The sequence below is a fragment of the Talaromyces proteolyticus genome (assembly GCF_021365285.1).
Source record: "Talaromyces proteolyticus strain PMI_201 chromosome Unknown BGW36scaffold_4, whole genome shotgun sequence".
Classification (NCBI taxonomy): domain Eukaryota; kingdom Fungi; phylum Ascomycota; class Eurotiomycetes; order Eurotiales; family Trichocomaceae; genus Talaromyces; species Talaromyces proteolyticus.
The window spans coordinates 2,228,225-2,247,809 of record NW_025764280.1 but is presented as its reverse complement, the minus strand read 5'-3'; the positions used below and the strand labels follow the sequence as shown (position 1 = coordinate 2,247,809).

General features: G+C 48.7%; 9 protein-coding genes across 9 annotated transcripts; 5 read left to right on the top strand and 4 right to left on the bottom strand.

Annotated features, from left to right (window-relative positions):
• Positions 1 to 558: 558 nt before the first annotated feature.
• Positions 559 to 1,306, top strand: BGW36DRAFT_447726 (uncharacterized protein; the record flags this gene model as incomplete). The annotated part of the gene is made up of 1 exon (XM_046221729.1): positions 559 to 1,306. A coding segment is annotated over one exon (423 nt), but the record flags the coding sequence as incomplete, so codon positions are not given.
• Positions 1,307 to 1,576: 270 nt separating this feature from the next.
• Positions 1,577 to 2,297, bottom strand: BGW36DRAFT_406045 (uncharacterized protein; the record flags this gene model as incomplete). Its single annotated transcript, XM_046218984.1, has 2 exons — positions 2,196 to 2,297; positions 1,577 to 2,137 (listed from the first exon to the last, which is right to left on the bottom strand). Exons 1-2 carry the CDS (start codon positions 2,253 to 2,255, stop codon positions 1,577 to 1,579), a joined length of 621 nt encoding a protein of 206 aa, XP_046074593.1. The 5' UTR covers positions 2,256 to 2,297.
• A 1,948-nt stretch (positions 2,298 to 4,245) lies between these two features.
• Positions 4,246 to 5,251, top strand: BGW36DRAFT_415802 (uncharacterized protein; the record flags this gene model as incomplete). The annotated part of the gene is made up of 4 exons (XM_046219328.1): positions 4,246 to 4,491; positions 4,545 to 4,670; positions 4,715 to 4,836; positions 4,949 to 5,251. Exons 3-4 carry the CDS (start codon positions 4,735 to 4,737, stop codon positions 5,249 to 5,251), a joined length of 405 nt encoding a protein of 134 aa, XP_046074592.1. The 5' UTR covers positions 4,246 to 4,491; positions 4,545 to 4,670; positions 4,715 to 4,734.
• Positions 5,252 to 7,621: 2,370 nt separating this feature from the next.
• On the bottom strand, positions 7,622 to 8,075 carry BGW36DRAFT_137796 (uncharacterized protein). The gene is made up of 2 exons (XM_046209414.1): positions 7,715 to 8,075; positions 7,622 to 7,623 (listed from the first exon to the last, which is right to left on the bottom strand). The coding sequence occupies exon 1, from the start codon at positions 7,954 to 7,956 to the stop codon at positions 7,765 to 7,767; it is 192 nt and encodes a 63-aa protein (XP_046074591.1). The 5' UTR covers positions 7,957 to 8,075; the 3' UTR covers positions 7,622 to 7,623; positions 7,715 to 7,764.
• Positions 8,076 to 8,480: 405 nt separating this feature from the next.
• On the bottom strand, positions 8,481 to 10,870 carry BGW36DRAFT_137777 (uncharacterized protein). Its single transcript, XM_046209413.1, has 5 exons — positions 10,804 to 10,870; positions 10,702 to 10,741; positions 10,464 to 10,645; positions 8,857 to 10,400; positions 8,481 to 8,777 (listed from the first exon to the last, which is right to left on the bottom strand). The coding sequence occupies exons 1-5, from the start codon at positions 10,817 to 10,819 to the stop codon at positions 8,550 to 8,552; spliced, it is 2,010 nt and encodes a 669-aa protein (XP_046074590.1). The 5' UTR covers positions 10,820 to 10,870; the 3' UTR covers positions 8,481 to 8,549.
• Positions 10,871 to 10,994: 124 nt separating this feature from the next.
• Positions 10,995 to 12,185, top strand: BGW36DRAFT_375181 (uncharacterized protein). The gene is made up of 2 exons (XM_046215735.1): positions 10,995 to 11,515; positions 11,577 to 12,185. Exons 1-2 carry the CDS (start codon positions 11,063 to 11,065, stop codon positions 12,024 to 12,026), a joined length of 903 nt encoding a protein of 300 aa, XP_046074589.1. The 5' UTR covers positions 10,995 to 11,062; the 3' UTR covers positions 12,027 to 12,185.
• A 225-nt stretch (positions 12,186 to 12,410) lies between these two features.
• On the top strand, positions 12,411 to 15,288 carry BGW36DRAFT_375179 (WD40-repeat-containing domain protein). The gene is made up of 6 exons (XM_046215734.1): positions 12,411 to 12,902; positions 12,976 to 12,991; positions 13,046 to 13,148; positions 13,196 to 13,438; positions 13,489 to 14,545; positions 14,598 to 15,288. The coding sequence occupies exons 1-6, from the start codon at positions 12,799 to 12,801 to the stop codon at positions 15,175 to 15,177; spliced, it is 2,103 nt and encodes a 700-aa protein (XP_046074588.1). The 5' UTR covers positions 12,411 to 12,798; the 3' UTR covers positions 15,178 to 15,288.
• BGW36DRAFT_375178 (NADH:flavin oxidoreductase/NADH oxidase family protein) lies at positions 15,289 to 16,648 on the bottom strand. Its single transcript, XM_046215733.1, has one exon. It carries the CDS (start codon positions 16,458 to 16,460, stop codon positions 15,351 to 15,353), a length of 1,110 nt encoding a protein of 369 aa, XP_046074587.1. The 5' UTR covers positions 16,461 to 16,648; the 3' UTR covers positions 15,289 to 15,350.
• A 1,223-nt stretch (positions 16,649 to 17,871) lies between these two features.
• On the top strand, positions 17,872 to 19,558 carry BGW36DRAFT_395879 (putative alpha,alpha-trehalose-phosphate synthase subunit; the record flags this gene model as incomplete). Its single annotated transcript, XM_046218098.1, has 6 exons — positions 17,872 to 17,911; positions 17,933 to 18,211; positions 18,266 to 18,641; positions 18,692 to 19,062; positions 19,109 to 19,448; positions 19,501 to 19,558. 6 exons carry the CDS (start codon positions 17,872 to 17,874, stop codon positions 19,556 to 19,558), a joined length of 1,464 nt encoding a protein of 487 aa, XP_046074586.1.
• Between the last annotated feature and the right edge of the window lie 27 nt (positions 19,559 to 19,585).

Genomic DNA, 19,585 nt, shown 5'->3' with positions numbered 1-19,585 from the left:
CTGTTTCTTGCGTGACCATGCAATGGCTTCTGGTAGGCAATGGAACATTGTAGATACGCACACATTCAGAGTGTGAGAGTGGAATCTGTTGCAATCGGGTTGCAATCGGGTCATTTACTGCTGCTCGAGCGTGTACATCCGTCTCTGGGAACAGTAGCAGACTGCACGGTAGGAAGCCAGTTCTTCTGATAGGGGGTTTTTGGTACAGACATGTCTTTTATAGGGTTAGCCTTTGTCCAATCCTTCTATCGGATGGTTATCTTCAGAATAACCGGCGGTGAATGTAGGGGGCAGTGGATATAGTGTTAGCAATTCCCAATTCTAGTATTATAGACTCTGATATTTTCATGTAGTCGGACTATGCTACCAGAATTCATCGAGAAACAGCAAGTTTTCTTTCAAATTATCCCAGAGTTGATCAGGACTAAACCGAAGCCAGGTGCCAGTCTCGAGCATTCTCCCTGCCAAAATTTTCGCGGATATTGTAAACAACGGTCATGAGATGTAAGTACTGATGTCTCTTCAGCTCGAAAATGACCGTGCTTACAATTTTGCGGCGGTCTGCATGGATATACCCAGGAATTCGTGTCCGAACTTTCCGAAGAACAAGAACGAGCCGTGCTTGCCAAGAGCATAGAGGTTATCACCAAAATGAGCGGTAAACGGCCCCGTGGATGGACTGCACCAGCATGGGCAACATCTGGCAACACAGTCCGACTTCTGGAGGAGCACGACCTTATTTATGACCACTCATTTATGCATCATGATTGTCAGCCCTACTATCTACCCAATGCCCCAACGAATATCGAAACAAACGTCAGCAAACCAGCAGAGTCTTGGATGACGCCCATGTCGAAGCTTCAGCCACCTGGCATTGTCGAAATTTCGGCCAACTGGCACTTGGATGACTGGCCTCCACTCAACTCCGGAAGACCTGGTACTGGATTCCGTCGTCCTGCGGAACTGGAAATCTCAGTTTGATTTCTACTGCCGCGAATACGACCCTTTTATCTTCCCAATCAGCATCCACCCGCAAGTGTCGGGTAGACCCCAGGTTCAACTTTTGCACGAAAAGCTCATTGAACACATTAGCTCCCACGAAGGCGTTGAATGGGTGACGTTTGAAGAGATGGCGAGGTAGTTCAAGGAAGGAGAGATTCAAGGTGCTATGATCAAAGGCGGCTGCTCAATAAGGTAAGCGAGATAGAGTGGATATCTCTTAAAGTCCGAATAGTCCGCATGGTTAGCCTGTACTCTTAATCATTCTGGTCATAGATTTCATCAATAGAAATAGTCTTTTCTTGCATCCTGAGGTTGGGAGAGCACGCCTCGGAGCCGCTATATTTGACCTTAATATCCCATTCTACGCCCACGGCTATTGACATTGTTCCAAAATAGATCAAATAAGATTATTTTCTTGATTATTTCTTCAAGCCTTTCCAAAGGATACATGAATATTGTCATTATCCAACACATACTGCTATTTTGGTCAAGTACTTAACTAAGAGGAACTAACTGAATCCATGCATTATCACTCCTAGAGGTTATACTCCCAAGCCAGATTTGCATGGCATCCCTACTGCTTATAGCCCCAGCCGTCGGGAGTGGACACGTCGACTAAGTCGACATCGCGCTTCTCGGCATCACGCTTGTATCCCCAGCCCTCGGTGGTAGCAACATCAACCAGGTCAACATCACGCTTCTCAGCATCTCGCTTATAAGCCCAACCCTCAGTCGTGGCTACATCGACAAGATCGACGTCACGCTTCTCAGCATCGCGCTTGTATCCCCAGCCTTCGGCAGTAGCGACATCGACAAGATCGACATCACGCTTATAAGCCCAACCCTCAGTCGTGGCTACATCGATAAGATCGACGTCACGCTTCTCAGCATCGCGCTTGTATCCCCAGCCTTCGGCAGTAGCGACATCGACAAGATCGACATCACGCTTATAAGCCCAACCCTCAGTAGTAGCCACATCGACGAGATCGACGTCGCGTTTCTCGGCGTCACGCTTGTAGCCCCAGCCATCCGGAGTGGACACGTCAACTAAGTCGACGTCACGCTTCTCAGCACCGCGCTTATATCCCCAGCCGTCGGGAGTAGACACGTCAACTAGGTCGACATCACGCTTGTCCTATATTCATTCATGTTCAGCAAGTCAATTGATAAAATCCGAAATAAATAGTGCTTACAACGGGGGCAGCGAGCGATGTCGCAGCCAGAAGAAAGGCAGCAGCGAGGGTGGATTTCATGATGAAAAGTGTAATCAAAAATAATCCAAAGGAAGCCAGAATATGACACTTGGTTCGGTGTATCCGATTCAGACATGGAGCCTGTATTTATACATAACTATGTCATCTAGACTGATTGCTTCTCGTGTTTGTGTCCCACCTTTGGCAGGATTCTCTGAAGAAAGCATTGGTCAGTTGGAAGCCCACTCCCACCTACGTACCCCGTAGAGGTTGGTGGCAGAATTCATAAGGTGGAAGAGCTTGAGCCTATCGAGCTATCTTTTTATGGTGGATATGGAGGTGACATCGCGCCATATCGAAATTTATAAACAAGATAGTACGAGCTCGGTATCTGCATGTATCAACCATTATCGGATCCTTTATTAATAACATGCCAACAAACTGTTGGTAGCCTAAAACTCTTAGTTATGCGTTAATTATGAAGGTTGCCTCTTGTGGATAGTGAGAGTTAAGACCTTCTGTGGTATATCCCGCCAGTCAAAATCCTCCCAGTCTGTTCTGCGATTGTTAGAACTACCTCAAAGAGGGATATTGCATGAAGAGGTTACTATTTTTAGTTGACTCCGACGTTCGCGGCTTGAAGCGCCCATCACAACAATACGGAGTTGCTTAGCCAGAATTTCCAACATCGCAATTTTTTTCATTTCAATGCCTTTACAGGGGTCTATGGCAATACATTATAATAACAAACGATTTACTTACTTCGTATATGACCAATTAAATAGGTAATATCCCTGGCCAAGCCACTAACTTTGTTAGAAATCCCATCATATTGTATAGAGTTAATTAAACAAACTTTATAAAACCCAGGAGCCTCCTGCTACAGAGCGAAAACTGTTCCAACTAGGGATCACGAAAATAAGGCGCATTGTTACAACATCGAAACATCTCGATCTCCCGGTTGACAGTCATCAAGTCCCGTCACATCATTATTTTCTGAATCTTCGTTCATCGTCCATCGTGTCCCTTTTTATCTATCAATAAGGCAAGACATCGCCATCCATGCACAGCTGCACTGAATTAAATAACGCTTCTGTTAGTCGTAACGCGGATGCAGGAACGGCTCGACGCATTTCCTCAGCCCTCGTACTACACACTGATAAGCTTGTTGGTTGGTGATCTTAGTGCGTTGGTGGCTTGCAAATTGTTGGTGAGCTAGTAAATGATAGGCAATTGGAAAAATGCTTAGTTGGCTACCCCGCCTTATCTACACGCGACAGGCTTTTTTAATTTATTTTTTCATTCGTTGTTATTCCATTCGACTCTTCGAGCCTTTCTACGACCTTCCTAATAAGGTTTTGAGCATTGCTGGTTGATCAGCCGTCGGTAACTGTCCTGTTGACTGACGATGCTTATATATGAAAAAGACTGCTCTGTATACTTATTAGCACATAGCACACGGCATACAGACTACCTAGGAGTTTAGGACTAATTCATGTATTCCACGTTGTTAGTCAAGATATAGGCACCTTCTCGAGGATCCACCCTCGCATCCTCTTACCTTATATGGCACGATAAGTAATTATACAAGATGTGCCATTTTTTGTACAGGTCCGGCTGAACGCCACTTGCTTGTAGCATGGTTTTGCGTTCCTCGTTCCGATTACCTCAATGCTTACATATGGTGCTCAGGAGTTAGTACGGAGTTTGTCTGGATTCTCGAATTGACGTATTATACATAGCATTTTATCTAATGCTTGAGCGGATTGTTTGTTCGCCTTATGGTGTTATTTGTGTCTCCATTTCACCATACCGATAACAATTACAAGCGTAGAAATTAATATGGCGCGATATCACCAATGGATCTCCACTCTAACAATAGCACGGATTAATATTAATGGCCGGTTAAAATGGTAGTTTAGAATTCATTATTCGATTTGGTTAGACTAAATATGGCAGTAACTTTTGCCTTCCTGCCGCATGAGCCTGGTAACAGGTTTATCTTTCTTCATTCAACCTTCCTTTCTGCCATGTCACAGAATGCCTTCAGATACCTACCAACGCGTTTCACAAAAGCCTGAGGAAGAAGGCTTTCTGCAAGGCGATGAGTCCTCATCAGACTCATACACGAACTCAGCGCTGGGATTGAGTTATCGGAGGCAGCAGCGACTAATTGTCGCGCAATGGGCTCTCTTGGCTGCACTCCTGGTGGCCATCGGAGTTCTTTGGAAAGGTCAAACAGTGCAAGATTGTCCGTATAAAAGTATAGATGGAACAGTACTAGATCATGTCTATTGTTAGTATTAACTCACTATTATTATCTTGAGTATTTGCCTAATGCTCTCTAAGCACCCGCCGAAAAGGCAATCAGATACAAGAACCTCGCCTTCACGCGCAGCATCAGTCCAGACTTGACTAAATACCAGGGACCTCCTACTCCAGAGAATCTAGCAGCCTGGGAGGACCTTTACTCCTGTAAGTATCTCAGGTGATTAAAACGATTTGTATTAACAGATTAGTTGGCATAAGCAGGATCCCTATGAGCGAAGCGGCAAAACTGGTGAACAAAACCGTGCCTATTCCCGAATACCCAGGAGAATATGTTATACAACTCGACGTATTCCACCAACTCCACTGTTTGGTCAGTAGCCTTCGTCAATGTATACCCGTCTTCTCGCAGTTTGGCGGTCTGCGACGAGACGGGTACATGTATATTCACACAGAGGGCACTGACAATCTTATGAACTATCTAGAACATGATCCGACTCAAAATCTGGGCTGGTGAAGGACATCAAGATCTTGGCGTTAATGAGACTACCATGATGGATATGGGCCATATCGATCATTGTATTGACTCCATGCGACAGAGCTTCATGTGCTCATCGGATATCTCGCCCATTACTTGGAAGTGGTACGAGGAGACAAATAACGCAAGAGGTCTTTTAACCACCCTACATACCTGTCGTGACTTCGACGCAATCAAGGAATGGGCGCTTGACCACGAGGCAAAGACTTTTGACATACATACCCATGTCCATGATCCGTTGGAGGACTAGTTTCAGTTGATAGATTTTAATCCATCCACTAATAAATATATGACGTTATGACCCTTGTGATAAGAAAACTCTTATCAAGTATTATCGTTATTATTCTTACATTGCATTGGCTCCGCGCACTATGATGCAGCGTCAAAATCAAAGTATTGGCCCAATACGTCGGACTCAAATTGACATCTGATCGGTCATCGAACTCTTGACCACTCAAATCGTCCGCCATCATGGTGGGATCAGTGATCTCGAAGGCCGGATCGTTATGCGTTTGATAGCTCACTACTCGACTCTTATGTGCAGGATGTGGCCGACGGCTAGAGCGAACCAAACCATCCTGTTGAACTCGAGCCCGCATCATCCAAGTCACGTAATCGTGAGGCTCGGCTAAAAAAGCGGTTTCAGGGGACGGGAGTTAGGAAACCTGCAGGGAAAAGCCGGGCTACAACTCAAGAAACAAGTAGTCACCCCGACCAGTAGTCCTAATGCAGCGACCATGGATGGAGTGAATCCACTGTTCTTAATACCGAAATCGATGAAAAATCGAATCAAAGACATTGACTTCCCTCGCCACAGTCCACGGCGGCCCGTTGACATCTGAGTACCATTTGAAGGCGGAGAATATACGTAGGACATTTCACGTCTGTATGCGAAACAGGCCCGGGTGCTCAAGTATGGCTGTATCTTGTTTGGATAGAAAAATTGTGTCTCACTGCATGTGACGGCTGCTGCCCTGGTGGTGATGGCTAGCGCAAGCTTGCAGGAGAAATGTGATTTCATCTAGAATATGCCCTAGCTAGACATATGCTAGATGAAATCACATGCTATGGGGCCTTATGTGCTAAGCAAACTATGTGCGAGAACGGCTTAAATAAGTGAACCGGTGACGGACAGCTTGTATTCTCTAGCACCAGCAACTGGGAATAAGTTTCCCCTGCTATCCTACCTATAACTCATACCATCATATCTAAGCTAATGATTAAATTAAGCCTCTCAACCAGTCCCTTGTGTGTCTCCATGCCTCTAATAGGCACAAAATAAAAGAGCTGAGCATTCTATCAACTTAGAATTCCCAAGCTGTGCCTATATGCATACATTGTGCAGTGCCATGAGTTATCTTTCGTTTCAAGTCAGTTAACATATCTCCAGGCTCAGTACATCTGGGAAATTGACATGGATGAAGGGATATTTGACAATGTTCTTTGACTACGGCGATCAAGACAGACCCGCCTAATTGTGGTCCAGTCAAGTCCATGCAGCCGTCATTTGGTGAATAGCAGGAGTCCTAAGAAAAAGCATGTTTAATTGTACCGAGGGGGACGAAGATGATGCATTCCCTTCCAATTAACTACTCGATCAATTTACTTTAATTGCTCCCGCCGAGAGAGATACCAGGCATTAAGCATTTGACCCTTCAAGTTCTCAAAGTATCTATACAGTATCTAATACTGTTCCAAGCCCTTTGATACTTGAAACTTCTGATCGCTCTCTGCGGAAATAAAAATTTTGAATAATTGAAGCTCGAAGCAAAAATACTTGATTTCTAGATAAACCACAGGACCGTAATAATTTAAATGGCTACAAGAGTCAACATCAAATTGACAATGATAGCATGCGCGAGGTCGAAAGCTAGAACAAGTCTAACTATGCAGCACTCATCCTAGGACATACAATATATCACATCGCTATAGATGCTGCACCCCTGATATCGGTATGGCTTCAAAATAGGAAATGGAATTCGGTGAACAGATAGGTCCAAAAGAAACTTCTGCAATCCAGATCAGTTGTCCGCGCTTCATGCACAAAGTATCATCAGGGCTCCCTCTTATTTATCTTCCCGCATCACATTAAATTCACATTCACATTGGAATTTACATGGTTCAAACGTTGTGACAATAAAGCAATAACTCGTTTCTCGATGAAATAAAAGAGGGAAACTTCCACAGGAACAGCGATCTCAAGAGTGAGAAGCCTCTTATCTAGCGATCTAGTTCAGAATTTACGCCCAATATTCAACGAAGCTAGCAATTGAGTGAATCGCCAATAGCGAATGAAAGGATTGCAAAAAGCGCTGCAAATAACATCGCAGACATACCGTCGAGGAGAGCGGAATTTTTTAGACGCCATGACTCTAGGACAGCAGAGGGAGCTTAGAGTTAGCCCAAGAATCAATATAGATCATTTGAGCGTACCCTTTGTGCTTGGTCATGGGTAGTGCGTAGTCACGTCTGCAGTACCAAAGTCTGCATTCATCGGCTCCTAAGAGCCGGCACAGGGAAAGACGCTCTCGATAGAGCGATCTTGGAAGACGATGCTCCTAGCCCCTCACCTCAAAACGCCACGCAAAGTGGTCTTCCTATAGCAAGCGGTGACATCGGAATCTTCTCACCGGGAACCCCGTTAGCATCGAAATCAGCCGCGAGGGGTTAGCATAGCAAAGCGAAGAAAACGGAGTTGGGGCGGGTCACGAACAGAGTCCTTTAACTCAGGAATAGTATCTGCTGAATGCAGAGCCAGGATTTTCAATCGTGCCAGTTTCTTCCGTCTACCCCATCATATTGATGTGGAGCCGTAGGACCCGGGAGCACATACCAGAGATTTTGGTACAGCGACTTCTCATCAACTCTCGGAGTCCAGCACATGAGGGAGAGGAGATCTGTCGCCAGACGAGGGGTGATACGGAAGGTGGAAGCTAAGGACTCACTTGCGGACATTCAATGGTTGTTCGCGTTACAAAGCGTCACGAATAAAGACTGCCAGTTTCGCAGCATGCGACCGACAAGCAGCAAGAGACTAGATTCGAGGGGACGGTGGTGACAAGTCGTGTTCAGTAAGCGACCCCAACCAGGCTACCGAAATCGCCTGTTCAGCACGTCGCAATCAGGACATGTTATCGAAATAAACTTTGACAATGAAGCCGGGTCATCCAAACAGGCCCATTCAGGGACCATGAATACACGTTGGGTCCGCAAGCGTTCGCCGGGTTGCCATAGGAATTTCAGAGGGCAGTGGTAGGGCCTGCTCAGCGCGATCACTGAGCACTCGGGGTGCTCAGTGAGCGGCTCCAGGGCGCCCATCCCGGGCTGAGCATGCTCAGGGATCGCTCACTGAGCGCCCCGCTCCCCGGGGTGCTGTTCAGTGCGCGATCCCTGAGCCTGCTGCGCATAAAGCGGTACCGTGCCGAGCAAGTTAGCGCCGCACATCACTTTTTTATGTAGGTAATTATTTAGGTAAGTGATCTTAATAGCTTAATAAATAATAGTATTTACTTAGTACATTTAGCGTACATATGTAGACGTACAGGTAGTTAAGAGAGCTTCCTGGCAGCCATCTCTAACTGCGCGTTGAATGCTCGTACTTGGCTGAGCAATCCCCCCTGCGCGCCTTCAGCAGCAGAACTGACGTTTTCCGACACCGTCCTTAACGTAAACTCCAGCCCGGCCACTGCGCTCGCGGTGTCGGTCTTTGCGGGCACGCGGTTCCGGTCGAGCGTGAGCTCGAGATTGTGTAGTGAATTGTTGATCGCGTTGCGGGACTATCAGAGTTAGCTAGCTATCTACTTCTATCTACTTCAAGGAGATAAAAACAGGTATGGAAGAGAGGAGAGAAAATACCATTTTTGCATCCTCCTCTTCGCCATGTTTTAGCCTCACCGCGTCCATGCGTAGAGCAATCTCCTGCCGTTGTCGTCGCACCTCGAGCAAGCGGTTGCGCATGTCCATTGTCTCCCTCTTCGCACGTTTCAGCTTCACGCCAATCGCAAAGTTACTCTCGAGCAGCTCGCTGAGCTCGAAGAGCCGTCCTTCTAACTGGCTGCGATACGCCTCGACGGCCTTGTGCTGACGGACGGCCTCGGACCGCTTTGATTGATTGGATTCATTGGCGATGCTGTTGCTGAGGCCGGTAACGTGTTTGTCGAGTATCTCCTGGCAGATCTGAGACAACACGTCGGCTGGATTGACGCCGGAGCGGCTGGGGAAGGTCTTGCGGGTGTCGAGCTCGTCAGAGGATGAGTCGGATGAGTCGGACGATGCGTCACCGAGCGCGCTGGTGTTGGCGAGACGGTGTACGGTGATTGCGACCGTCCCTTCACGCCGTTTCTCTTCTGGGTTCGTCTGTCGACGCTGCTCGGCGTCTGTAGATGGCCTTCCGCGGCGGCGCTTCGCTGGGCGTTCTGATCCAGTAGATGAAGGTGGAGGGTGAGTGATAGGTTCTGCTGCGACCTTACCCGCGTCCTTATTAGATATGTCCTTGTCAAGGGATGGACGGCCCCTGCGTCGAGGTGCCTCGGCTGGGCTTCGCGATTCGCGATGTTTTCTTTTGGTTTTCTGTTTCTGGCTGGGTGCTTCCTCTTCCTCTTCCACTGGCTCTGGCTCTGGCTCTCTGACTGGTTCTGGTTCTGGTTCTGATGCTTTTTGTTTGCCTTTGCGTCGTTTCGAAGCTTGCAATTCGGTCTCGTCTTGCCTAGGACTGGTATTTCGCAAAGACCGCCTTCGGGAGCGCTCGGTATTACGATCAGGTTCGTTCTGAACTTGTTCTGGCTCCATCTCTTTCTCTTTTCGCTTCTGCCTCTTAGAACGAGATTCTGATATAACACTCTCAGGACCAGTATCAGCCACGACTTCTGTAGCCGCTGCTTTGCCTTTTCTTCTAGGACGATCTTGGACTGTGTCTTTGGCATTTCCCACAGAATCTGGCTGCTCTGTGCTGGATTGTGCGCTGCCTCTTTTTCCTCGATCGCCAGTTTCGGCAGATTGTGTGTTCTTCGTCCTTTGTCTTCTCGACCTCGACATCGCGCTAGTATCTGTGTACTCTCCATTTCTATCCGCCGCCTGTAACTTCGACTCAGCTGTAGCGCTATCCTGAGCACTATTCTCTTGCACTTCTGTAGAACGATCTGTCCCCGATTTGCGTCTTCCGCGATTGCTTCTCGGACTCGTTTCAGTACTCGTTTGAGCAGGCCGCAAAGTTGTTTCCCGCTCTGTAGATTCCCCACCCTGCACAGGATCAGTGGTCGTATTTGTATCTACATTCTGATCATTAGAAGGCCCCTCGGCCTCAGTCTGATCCTGCTTCGACCCCCTCGTAGGTGGTGACCGTCTTGTTACACGTGCAGACCCCGGCGTAGGTGAGACAACCGCATCGCCATTCCCCTGTTCTAAAAGCCGTCAACAAAGCCCAAAACAAGAGAATCCATACCAACCAATTTTCCTGCGCTTACTACTCCTCTGCTCCAGGTCATCTGATGCTGCAGCATTCACACTTGTTCTCGCTCTCGGACTTCGCGTCGTCGTCCTCGCAGCAGGCCCGTCAGCAAGCACCTGATTAATACTCCCCGCAGTCGCAGTGGCCACCGGCGATCCGAACGAGAATCCAAAATCGACTTCTTGGATTTTGCGAGTCCTGTCACGAAACAATTAGACGGCGTTTCTTTAATGAGTGTAATGGCTGGTGCGTACCCGGCGCCGCGCTGGCGCATTTGCAGCCGCTCCTCGCGGGCTGGTATGTATTAGCGAGAGTTTGGTTAGATTTCATTGGGGATTCGGATGTACAGGACGTACTTGATTCCATTGTCATAGGCTTTAACTCCAGGCTCCGGGGGGAGGGTGGAGGTTGAGTGTCGCGCTGGGAAAGCGCGTGTATGTATGTATATGTTGTATATCAACGCGGACTAATACAGAGACAGAAGGCGCTAGGCGGGCTTGGCGCTGCAATTCGTTCTCCGCATTATGACGATCTCAGAGATACAACACACAAACTCACTTTAATTCTACACTCCACTACATTTCTCTACTGAGCAACTCATATTGATATTCTAACATGGGCTGGTTTTGGGGCTCCACGCCCGACCCAACCAAGAACCTCGACCCGGAACTGCAAGAGTACCTGAGGCAAGAAACGCCAGCGCCATACACCCTCCCAGACAGCGCCAGCACTACCACCACCAACCCATCCTCAAATAATGCCTCCTCTTCTCCTACGTCTGTACCCTCTCTATTCCCCGACGGCCGCTACGCCCACCTCTGGAAAACATACAAGCCCCTCGCCGAAACCGAGTCAACACACTCGCAAGCCGCAGCAGAGCGCGTAATCGAGAAATTCAAGGCCCGCAAGGACGCCGTGCAGGACGCGGCCATGGAGAACTGCGCGCTGGAGCACGAGGCCCTATCGACCTGTTTTCAGAAGGGGGATTGGTGGAGTATGGCGAAGGCGCGGGCGACGATGTGTGCGGACGAGAATCGGAAGTTTTCGCGCTGTTTTACGACGCAGGCTGTATGCCCTCTCTATTTCTTTTTTCTTCTTTGTATGAGGCTGTATGAGCTAACTGCTGTAGAAATTCCTGCAGGCGCTCGGATACGCGGCGGCAATGGAGTGGGATGCGGAGAAAGAAGAGCGCATTCAGATGCACGCCGACAAGCTCTATCACCAGATGCTCGACTACGAGCGGCGCGTAGCCGAGGCGCGGGCCGCAGGCGACGAGCCACCGCCGATTACGTCTCTGTTCAGCCCGACATCGACGCCAGTTCCAATGAGCCAGGATGATAATATCACACCGGGCGGCGAGCAGCTGCCTGCGGGCTTCACACCGCCGAACTCACTCAAAGGCCTCACGCCGCACGAACGCGAACTTGAGATTCGGTCGATCAATGCGGATCTTCAGCAGAAAAGGATGTATGTCGACGAGGCCTCGCCGTATCTGCAGATGCAGCAGGAGGCGCGGAATAAGAGGCAGGAGAAGGCCAAGAGCTGGTTTGGCGAGACAATTGGGAAGTGGATTACGTGATTATCGATTATCTCAATGTAAATATTAAACATTTGAACATTACGGTTGATGAGTGAAATTGTTTTAATATCGTGTATTAATATATTATATTTGATCATGGCAATGAGTATGCATGTATGGAGAAGTAAGACTGAGCAGACTACTGTTGTGACAGTCGGTGTCACATAACTACCTAATTTAATAATCATCCTGCACTGATAAGGCCTGCCATTTAACCCAGACTCTAGTGTCCAGTCAAGCGTGAATATTAATAATGCGGGTAACCAGTCAAGAGACTAGGGCTACCAGTAAGCAGAGGACTAAGTGGAGCGACGCGACGCCGTCCTTAATACTAGAGAACAACGCGAACGGCTGAACTTTAGGTTACTACTTTCTTGTGTGTACGGTTGTCCGAGCGTGCCACATGCGACGATAGGGCCTCGTCTGCAATTCTTATTCGATAATTAATTCACCCTTATTGGCATCCTTTCATTTTCTTGGTGTGGACTGTGGAGAGCCTGCCAACAACCAAATAGTAGTATGGTTGAACATACACTTATTTGGTGATATTCTGCTCCCGTCGGCTGCTCTGTTCCACCTAACAATTATTCTCCTCAACCTCCAACCTCCTACCTCAACCTCCCACCTCCTGTGCTCTCTCATCACTGCTGTCTCGCCATCAATGATCGTTGAATATTATTAATGCGTCTGCCATTGCTCGACGTTTGAATTGACAGAACATTGCACACAGCAGTGCTCTGCGGAGCACTGTACCGATAGGCTGTAGCTCACCATGAAAGCTACGCCACTGTTGATCGCCTGGCACAACGACAACGCCCCCATTTACTCAGTACACTTTGATCCACATGGCAAGGGTCGATTGGCGACTGCCGGAAAGTGCGTCTAATCCCTCGTCCGATTTCTGAATGTTTTGCTTGTGGTATGGCATACTGACGATGATTGTTGGCAGTGACAATAATGTTCGAGTATGCTCTCCTACACCTCGCTCGCGTCCGATTCTACTATTCTAACACGAACAGCTTTGGAAAGTCGAGGGGTCGGGGGAGGAGCGCAAGATCACGTATTTGAGTACGATGGTGAAGCATACGCAGGCTGTGAATGTGGTTCGATTCTCGCCGAAAGGTACACACTCTTACCCTTTTCTTGGGTTTTGATGTTGACGAATACAGGTGAGATGCTGGCATCTGCAGGAGACGATGGAAACGTGCTGCTATGGGTACCGTCGGGCCCGTCGGAGTTGGGGATGACCGCGATGGGAGAGGATCACGCTGACGATAAAGAGAGTTGGCGAGTCAAGCATATGTGTCGGTCATCTGGAGCGGAGATTTATGACCTGGCCTGGTCTCCAGACGGCGTTTTTATAATCACCGGCAGCATGGATAACGTCGCTCGTATTTACAATGCTCAAACTGGTATGATATAACTCTGATTGAAGTATGAAGTATATTAAAATAGAATACAGGACAAATGGTTCGACAGATCGCGGAACACTCGCACTACGTTCAAGGCGTTGCTTGGGACCCCCTCAACGAATTCATCGCTACACAGTCCTCAGACCGATCCGTTCATATCTACAGCCTGAAGACAAAGGATGGCCAGTTTTCTTTAACTACACACGGGAAATTCTTGAAGATGGATCTGCCTGCGAGGAGGATACCCGCGAGTAGTCCTGCTCCAGAAAACAAGCCCCAACCGCCCAGCGCCATGGCAATTGCCTCGCCGTCGCCGTCTACTCCTGGCACGCCAAAGACGATGACCCTGCCGATGGACCCTCCACCAGTATCCCACAGTCGCCGCTCGTCTTTTGGGTCATCTCCTTCTATCCGTCGATCCGCCTCTCCCGCTCCGTCTTTGCCATTACCTGCAGTGAAGCCTATGGAGGTTTCATCGCCGAGTTTATTCGGGGGCCTAGTGGTCAGGAATTCAAATCTCTACGCCAACGAATCCTTCACCTCGTTTTTCCGTCGGTTGACGTTTACGCCGGATGGAAGTCTGTTATTGACGCCTGCAGGGCAATACAAAACGACCCAGTCGTCTACTAGCGACCCAACAAAATCTGGCGAGGACGTTACGAACACAGTGTATATTTACACCCGTGCTGGCTTCAGTAAACCCCCGATTGCGCATTTGCCAGGACACAAGAAGCCGTCTGTAGCCGTGAGGTGTTCCCCGATTTTCTACACTCTCAGACAGGGCTCCCGACCTACACACCAACTCACCATCGACACGTCTTCTGGCGACGAGTCGTTTCCGGCGTTGCCAGATCCTGTCGTCGGCGGCAGCGTCACCAGCCATCCGTCAATGGAACCCCCTCCTACAGCTGCAGCGGATGCGTCGAAGCCGCTTTCTTCTCCAAAGACCGAAACTGATACACCGTCAAGTGCTGCGTTTGCACTGCCATATCGACTCGTCTATGCAGTTGCTACCCAAGACGCAGTTCTCATTTATGATACACAGCAACAAACGCCGCTTTGCGTGGTGAGCAATCTACATTATGCAACCTTTACTGATCTGACTTGGTACGCCTTATCCTATTCTTACTCTATTCTTGTGTGTGATTAACGTAGATAGGTCGTCGGATGGATTAACGCTGGTTATGAGCTCGTCGGATGGCTTTTGCTCAACTCTCTCATTCGCACCCGACGAACTGGGCCAGCCCTATGTCCCTCCTGTACCGACCTCCCACCATGCCACTCACTCAGCAAGCTCGTCATCAAATAACACGCCATTGCCGACGCCGACGCCTTCTCTATCAAAATCGAAAACCAACAGCAACAACAATAATGTAATCAACAACCCCACGCCAAGCCTCAGCTCCGTCCCTCTCGTCACAGCAACAAACTCATCGCAACCGCTCCCTCTGACCACACCCCCGCAAACCCCCATGCCGGGTATCTCCCACAGCGCAACCAGCTCATTCAGCAGCACGGTGCTAGGTAAACGGGACATCGGCACAGCCAGCGAGTCTGAAAGAGAAGAACCTAGCGTGAATGTCAACACTGGACAGAAACATGTCCGTGAAAATGTGACTGAGCTCGAGAAACCGCCTAAAAAAAGGCGGATTGCGCCGACGTTGATTGCACAGGATTCAGCGTCGATACAAACGCAGAGTACGAGACAAACAGAGAGTGAGAAGGAGAAGGAGAAATGAATAGTTATGTTAGTTTATGTTATGGGGGTATTGGACAGCATGGTTGGATAGGCGTTGGATATGCTTTCGTTTATTATGTGGACGGTCAACAATTGTCGTATTCGGAGCATATTGTTAAATGTACACTTTATTCTCTATCTATATGCATGGGCAGTCTATTCAAACATATCCACCTACGCTGCAGCCTTCAGCGCAAATCTCTCACTAAACTTATAATCCGTATACCCCTCTACAACCTTGGGTTGATAAAACGTGCTCCTATCATACGGCGCAAACTCAATGCCCTCCTTGAGTCTAAACGGCAGATCGGGATTCGATATAAACCACCGCCCAAACGCAACTACCACATCAAACCCTTCCCCCTTGTATTTTTCCGCCGCCTCCACCGCTGTCTTATCCGAGAACCCGCCACAAAGCACCACGGGCGACGCATTCCCATACGCCTTCAACAGCCAATCAATATCCTTCGTCGTCTCAATCGTCGTGCTGCCCGTCACCCGGGGCCCAACGACATGCAAATACGCCAGCCCCAGTTTCGCCAGCTCGCCCACGATATAAGTGAACTGCGGGACTGGGTCTGCCATGCCCATCTCTTGGTACGTGTTGTACGGACTCAGCCGTATCGCCGTCCTATCTGCCCCGACGGCTTCGGCCACTGCCTTGGTAACTTCCAGCGCGAACCGCCCTCGCTTCTCGACGCTCCCGCCCCAGCCATCTGTCCTCTTATTCACCACATCTTGAATGAACTGGTCTATCAAGTACCCATTTGCGCCGTGAACCTCAACGCCATCAAACCCCGCCTCGTCCACCGCGCGTTTCGCTGCGAGCGCAAAGTCGCGGATGTACGCCTGTATCCCTTCCTCGGTCAGCGGGGTCGGCACCGGAGCACCTTCTAGCGGCGTCGCGCTGCTGCTGACGAGGTGGTCCTGCACGCCCTCAGCCTTGAGCGTGTCGAGGGAGGCGGTGCGGCCCAGGGCCCAGAGCTGCAGGTAGATCAAGGAGCCGCGCGCGTGGACGGCGTCGGTGATCTCGCGCCACGCGGAGATCTGAGCAGGCGTGTAGATGCCGGGGACATTGGGGTACAAGCCGGCCTGGGGCGTGATGATGGTGGCTTCAGTAATGAGCAGAGTGCCGGGCACGGAGCCGCGTTGCGCGTAGTACTCCTTCACGAAGGGGAGTGGGACGTGGTTGTCGTCGGCGCGGAAGCGTGTGAGGGGGGCTAGAGCCGTGCGGTGCGCGAGCTCGTGGCGACCTAGTTTGAGGGGTGAGAAGAGCGTCGACATGTCTATATCTATATCGATAACGATATCGATTCCGGGGGGTCAAGGAGGTGGGGTCGGGGTGGGAGAATAGTGTACAGCGGACAGACCTATTTATACTCCTCATCATCTAGATATACTGTAGATAACCACATGTAGTTGATTTATAAGCTGTATAGCACGAACTACACTGCGTCGACACTGGCCAACACGCTGATTCGCCCGGCGACCCATGATGTTGTTGCCGATGGCCCGCTCGTTTGCCGGATATTAGTAATTACCAATGTATATCTCCGGACGTATTTCACTAGCAAACGGGTCACCTATAATTGTCATACAAAACTGGTATTTTTGGGCCCTTAATATTTCGTAATTTTTATTAGAAAATATAGTCTGAAATTGATATTTTACTTAATATCTATTATAAATAAGTTTTATATTATATATCAATTTCAGTTCGTACTTTTTTAATAAAAGTTGCAAAATATTGAGAGCCCAAAAGTGCCAGTTTTGTATGACAATTGCGGTAGCCTGTTTGCTGGTGAAATACGTTAAGGTAGATAAAGACCAGTTGCTGGATCGGGCAGGATACTAACCGGGAAGGGTAAAGAGGATTTCCGCAAAGCGAGACATATACAGTGATGTTAGGGCAGTGATTTATAAGAATTATTAGTAATTAGCAGCCAGACACGTGAAGTTGAAAGATAGCGTATGCAATTAATAGATTGGAATTGGACATTTTACATTTGCTAAGATAGTGAATATGTATGTATCAAATGATGTTAATGGATATTACTTAATATAAACTGCGTGACAGCCATTCATTTGAGCGGTGAGAGAAATAGTGCACCAGCTATATATTGGTATACATTAGCCACGTCTTGATGTACCATCATCCAAGTGTCACATCCAATATTCACGTCACGATGCTGTTTCACAGACGCAATCACATTCACATCCACTGATGGGTGTTAATACAGTGTTGTATATAATATAATTGCCATTCTAGACCACGCTGGATGTGTAGTCAAGTGGTAGAGATGAATGCCCCGCACAGCATGCAATTAGCGTGTCAGCACATTGGTTCTTTTCTCTTTTCTTCTTTTTAAGCTGTCGACAATTGAGGCTGTTGAATATCTCAACAGGAAGGAATAACAGAAGAAGAGTATGCACAGAATAGAGTCAACAAGGAAGTCGCGCAAGGCTATAGGTGGGTCGCTCCCCACCAACCAGACGCTCGGCTTCTCTTCCTTCCTTTGTGCGCCGTCAGGAACATATGACTATGACATAATGTGTTTATAATTTATATTTTATGCTGTTTGCTTCCTGCTTCCTGCTTCGTCTTCATCTGCATCGTCATCTGCATCTTCATCTGCATCTTCATCTTTCCACCCACGCTGCCCATTTACTTGCTTGTACCGTTTTGCGCTATATGATGTGCCCCGCCAAGTCATCGCAGAACGAGGTTGGTGCAGGTGGTGGTGGTGATGGTGAAGGTGAAGGTGGCCGGTTGCTGCTGGTATCCAATCGCCTGCCCATTACAATCCGGCGCTCAGAAGGGGGGAAATATGAGTTCTCCATGTCCTCGGGCGGCTTGGTAACTGGCCTCAGTGGCCTGGCAAAAACCACCACCTTCCAATGGTACGGCTGGCCTGGTCTGGAGGTGCCTGAAAACGAAGTCGAGATCGTCAAGTCGAGGCTGCGAGAGGAATACGGCGCCATTCCAGTGTTTGTCGATGACAAACTCGCCGACCGCCACTACAACGGATTCTCAAGTGTGTAATCAAGTAATCACCGTACATTTTCAGACAGCCGATTGACCTCCACAGACTCTATTCTATGGCCGCTTCTGCACTATCATCCCGGCGAAATTGTGTTTGATGAGGCTGCTTGGGATGCGTATAGGGAAACCAATTCGCTGTTTGCGCATACTATCGCGCAAGAAGCCCAGGATGGAGACCTGGTTTGGGTCCATGATTACCATCTGATGCTTCTGCCTGAGCTTCTTCGCAAGGAGCTGCGGGCTCTTGGCAAGAGGAATATCAAAATCGGCTTCTTCCTGCACACCCCATTTCCAAGCAGCGAGATCTATCGGGTCTTGCCTGTGCGGACGGATCTTCTCAAAGGAGTTTTGTACTGCGACCTCATTGGCTTTCATACTTTTGACTATGCACGCCACTTTCTAAGCAGCTGCTCTCTTCTATTGTGCGGTATTTTCCTACATAGTAATATACTGTTGGACTAACATTATATAGAAACCTAGACACAACCCCCAACAGCGTGCGCTTTGAAGGCCAATGGGTGGCTGTGGGCGCATTTCCAATTGGAATTGACCCAGATAAGTTTCTCGACGGCCTGAATAAACCGAAAGTACAGAATCGCATCGCCAGTCTGGAATCGAAATTCCAAGGCATAAAGCTGATGGTAAGTGTGGATCGCTTGGATTACATCAAGGGTATTCCGCAAAAACTGCACGCTCTCGAGGTCTTTCTCTCGAACCATCCGGAGTGGGTTGGCAAGGTTGTTTTAGTGCAGGTTGCAGTACCTAGTCGTCAGGATGTAGAGGAATATCAAAGCTTGCGCACCGTCGTGAATGAGTTGGTAGGGCGGATTAACGGGCGATTTGGTGAGTCCAGCATCAAGATTGATAGAGACACGCTAAGACGATACAGGAACCGTGGACTACATGCCGATTCATTTTATGCATAAATCCGTCAATTTTGACGAGCTGCTCGCGCTGTACGCGGTGTCCGATGCGTGCGTGGTATCGTCGACGCGCGATGGCATGAATCTGGTCTCGTTTGAGTACATTGCCAGTCAACAGAAACGCCAAGGGGTTCTCATTCTGTCGGAATTTGCCGGTGCGGCGCAGAGCTTGAATGGAAGCTTGGTGGTCAACCCATGGAACACTGAAGATCTCGCCAGGGCATATCACCAGGCGGTGTCTATGGAGCCGGAGCAGCGTGCCGCCAAGTACCAGAAGCTGTGGAAGTATACGTCAAAGTATACGAGGTAGGTTCCTATAGTATTTCTAGCGTATACTTCTAACTCTGACCTTCTCTAGTGCGTTTTGGGGCAAGTCCTTTGTTGCAGAACTATCTCGCTGTTCTGCACACGAATAGCATTGACGACGACGATGATGAGTGACG

Bases quoted from the DNA above. Each gene is read 5' to 3' on its own strand.
- BGW36DRAFT_137777 (XM_046209413.1), bottom strand. The intron at 10,401-10,463 runs GTAAGCGCAGGA...GACGGCTTTTAG, and splicing joins TGACCTGGAGCAGAGGAGTA to AACAGGGGAATGGCGATGCG. The intron at 8,778-8,856 runs GTATTTTCTCTC...TAACTCTGATAG, and splicing joins AAGAGGAGGATGCAAAAATG to TCCCGCAACGCGATCAACAA.
- BGW36DRAFT_375181 (XM_046215735.1), top strand. From the start codon at position 11,063: ATGGGCTGGTTTTGGGGCTCCACGCCCGACCCAACCAAGAACCTCGAC. The intron at 11,516-11,576 runs GTATGCCCTCTC...TAACTGCTGTAG, and splicing joins GCTGTTTTACGACGCAGGCT to AAATTCCTGCAGGCGCTCGG.
- BGW36DRAFT_375178 (XM_046215733.1), bottom strand. From the start codon at position 16,460: ATGTCGACGCTCTTCTCACCCCTCAAACTAGGTCGCCACGAGCTCGCG.
- BGW36DRAFT_137796 (XM_046209414.1), bottom strand. From the start codon at position 7,956: ATGTCCGCAAGTGAGTCCTTAGCTTCCACCTTCCGTATCACCCCTCGT.
- BGW36DRAFT_375179 (XM_046215734.1), top strand. From the start codon at position 12,799: ATGAAAGCTACGCCACTGTTGATCGCCTGGCACAACGACAACGCCCCC. The intron at 13,149-13,195 runs GTACACACTCTT...TGACGAATACAG, and splicing joins GGTTCGATTCTCGCCGAAAG to GTGAGATGCTGGCATCTGCA. The intron at 13,439-13,488 runs GTATGATATAAC...AATAGAATACAG, and splicing joins TATTTACAATGCTCAAACTG to GACAAATGGTTCGACAGATC.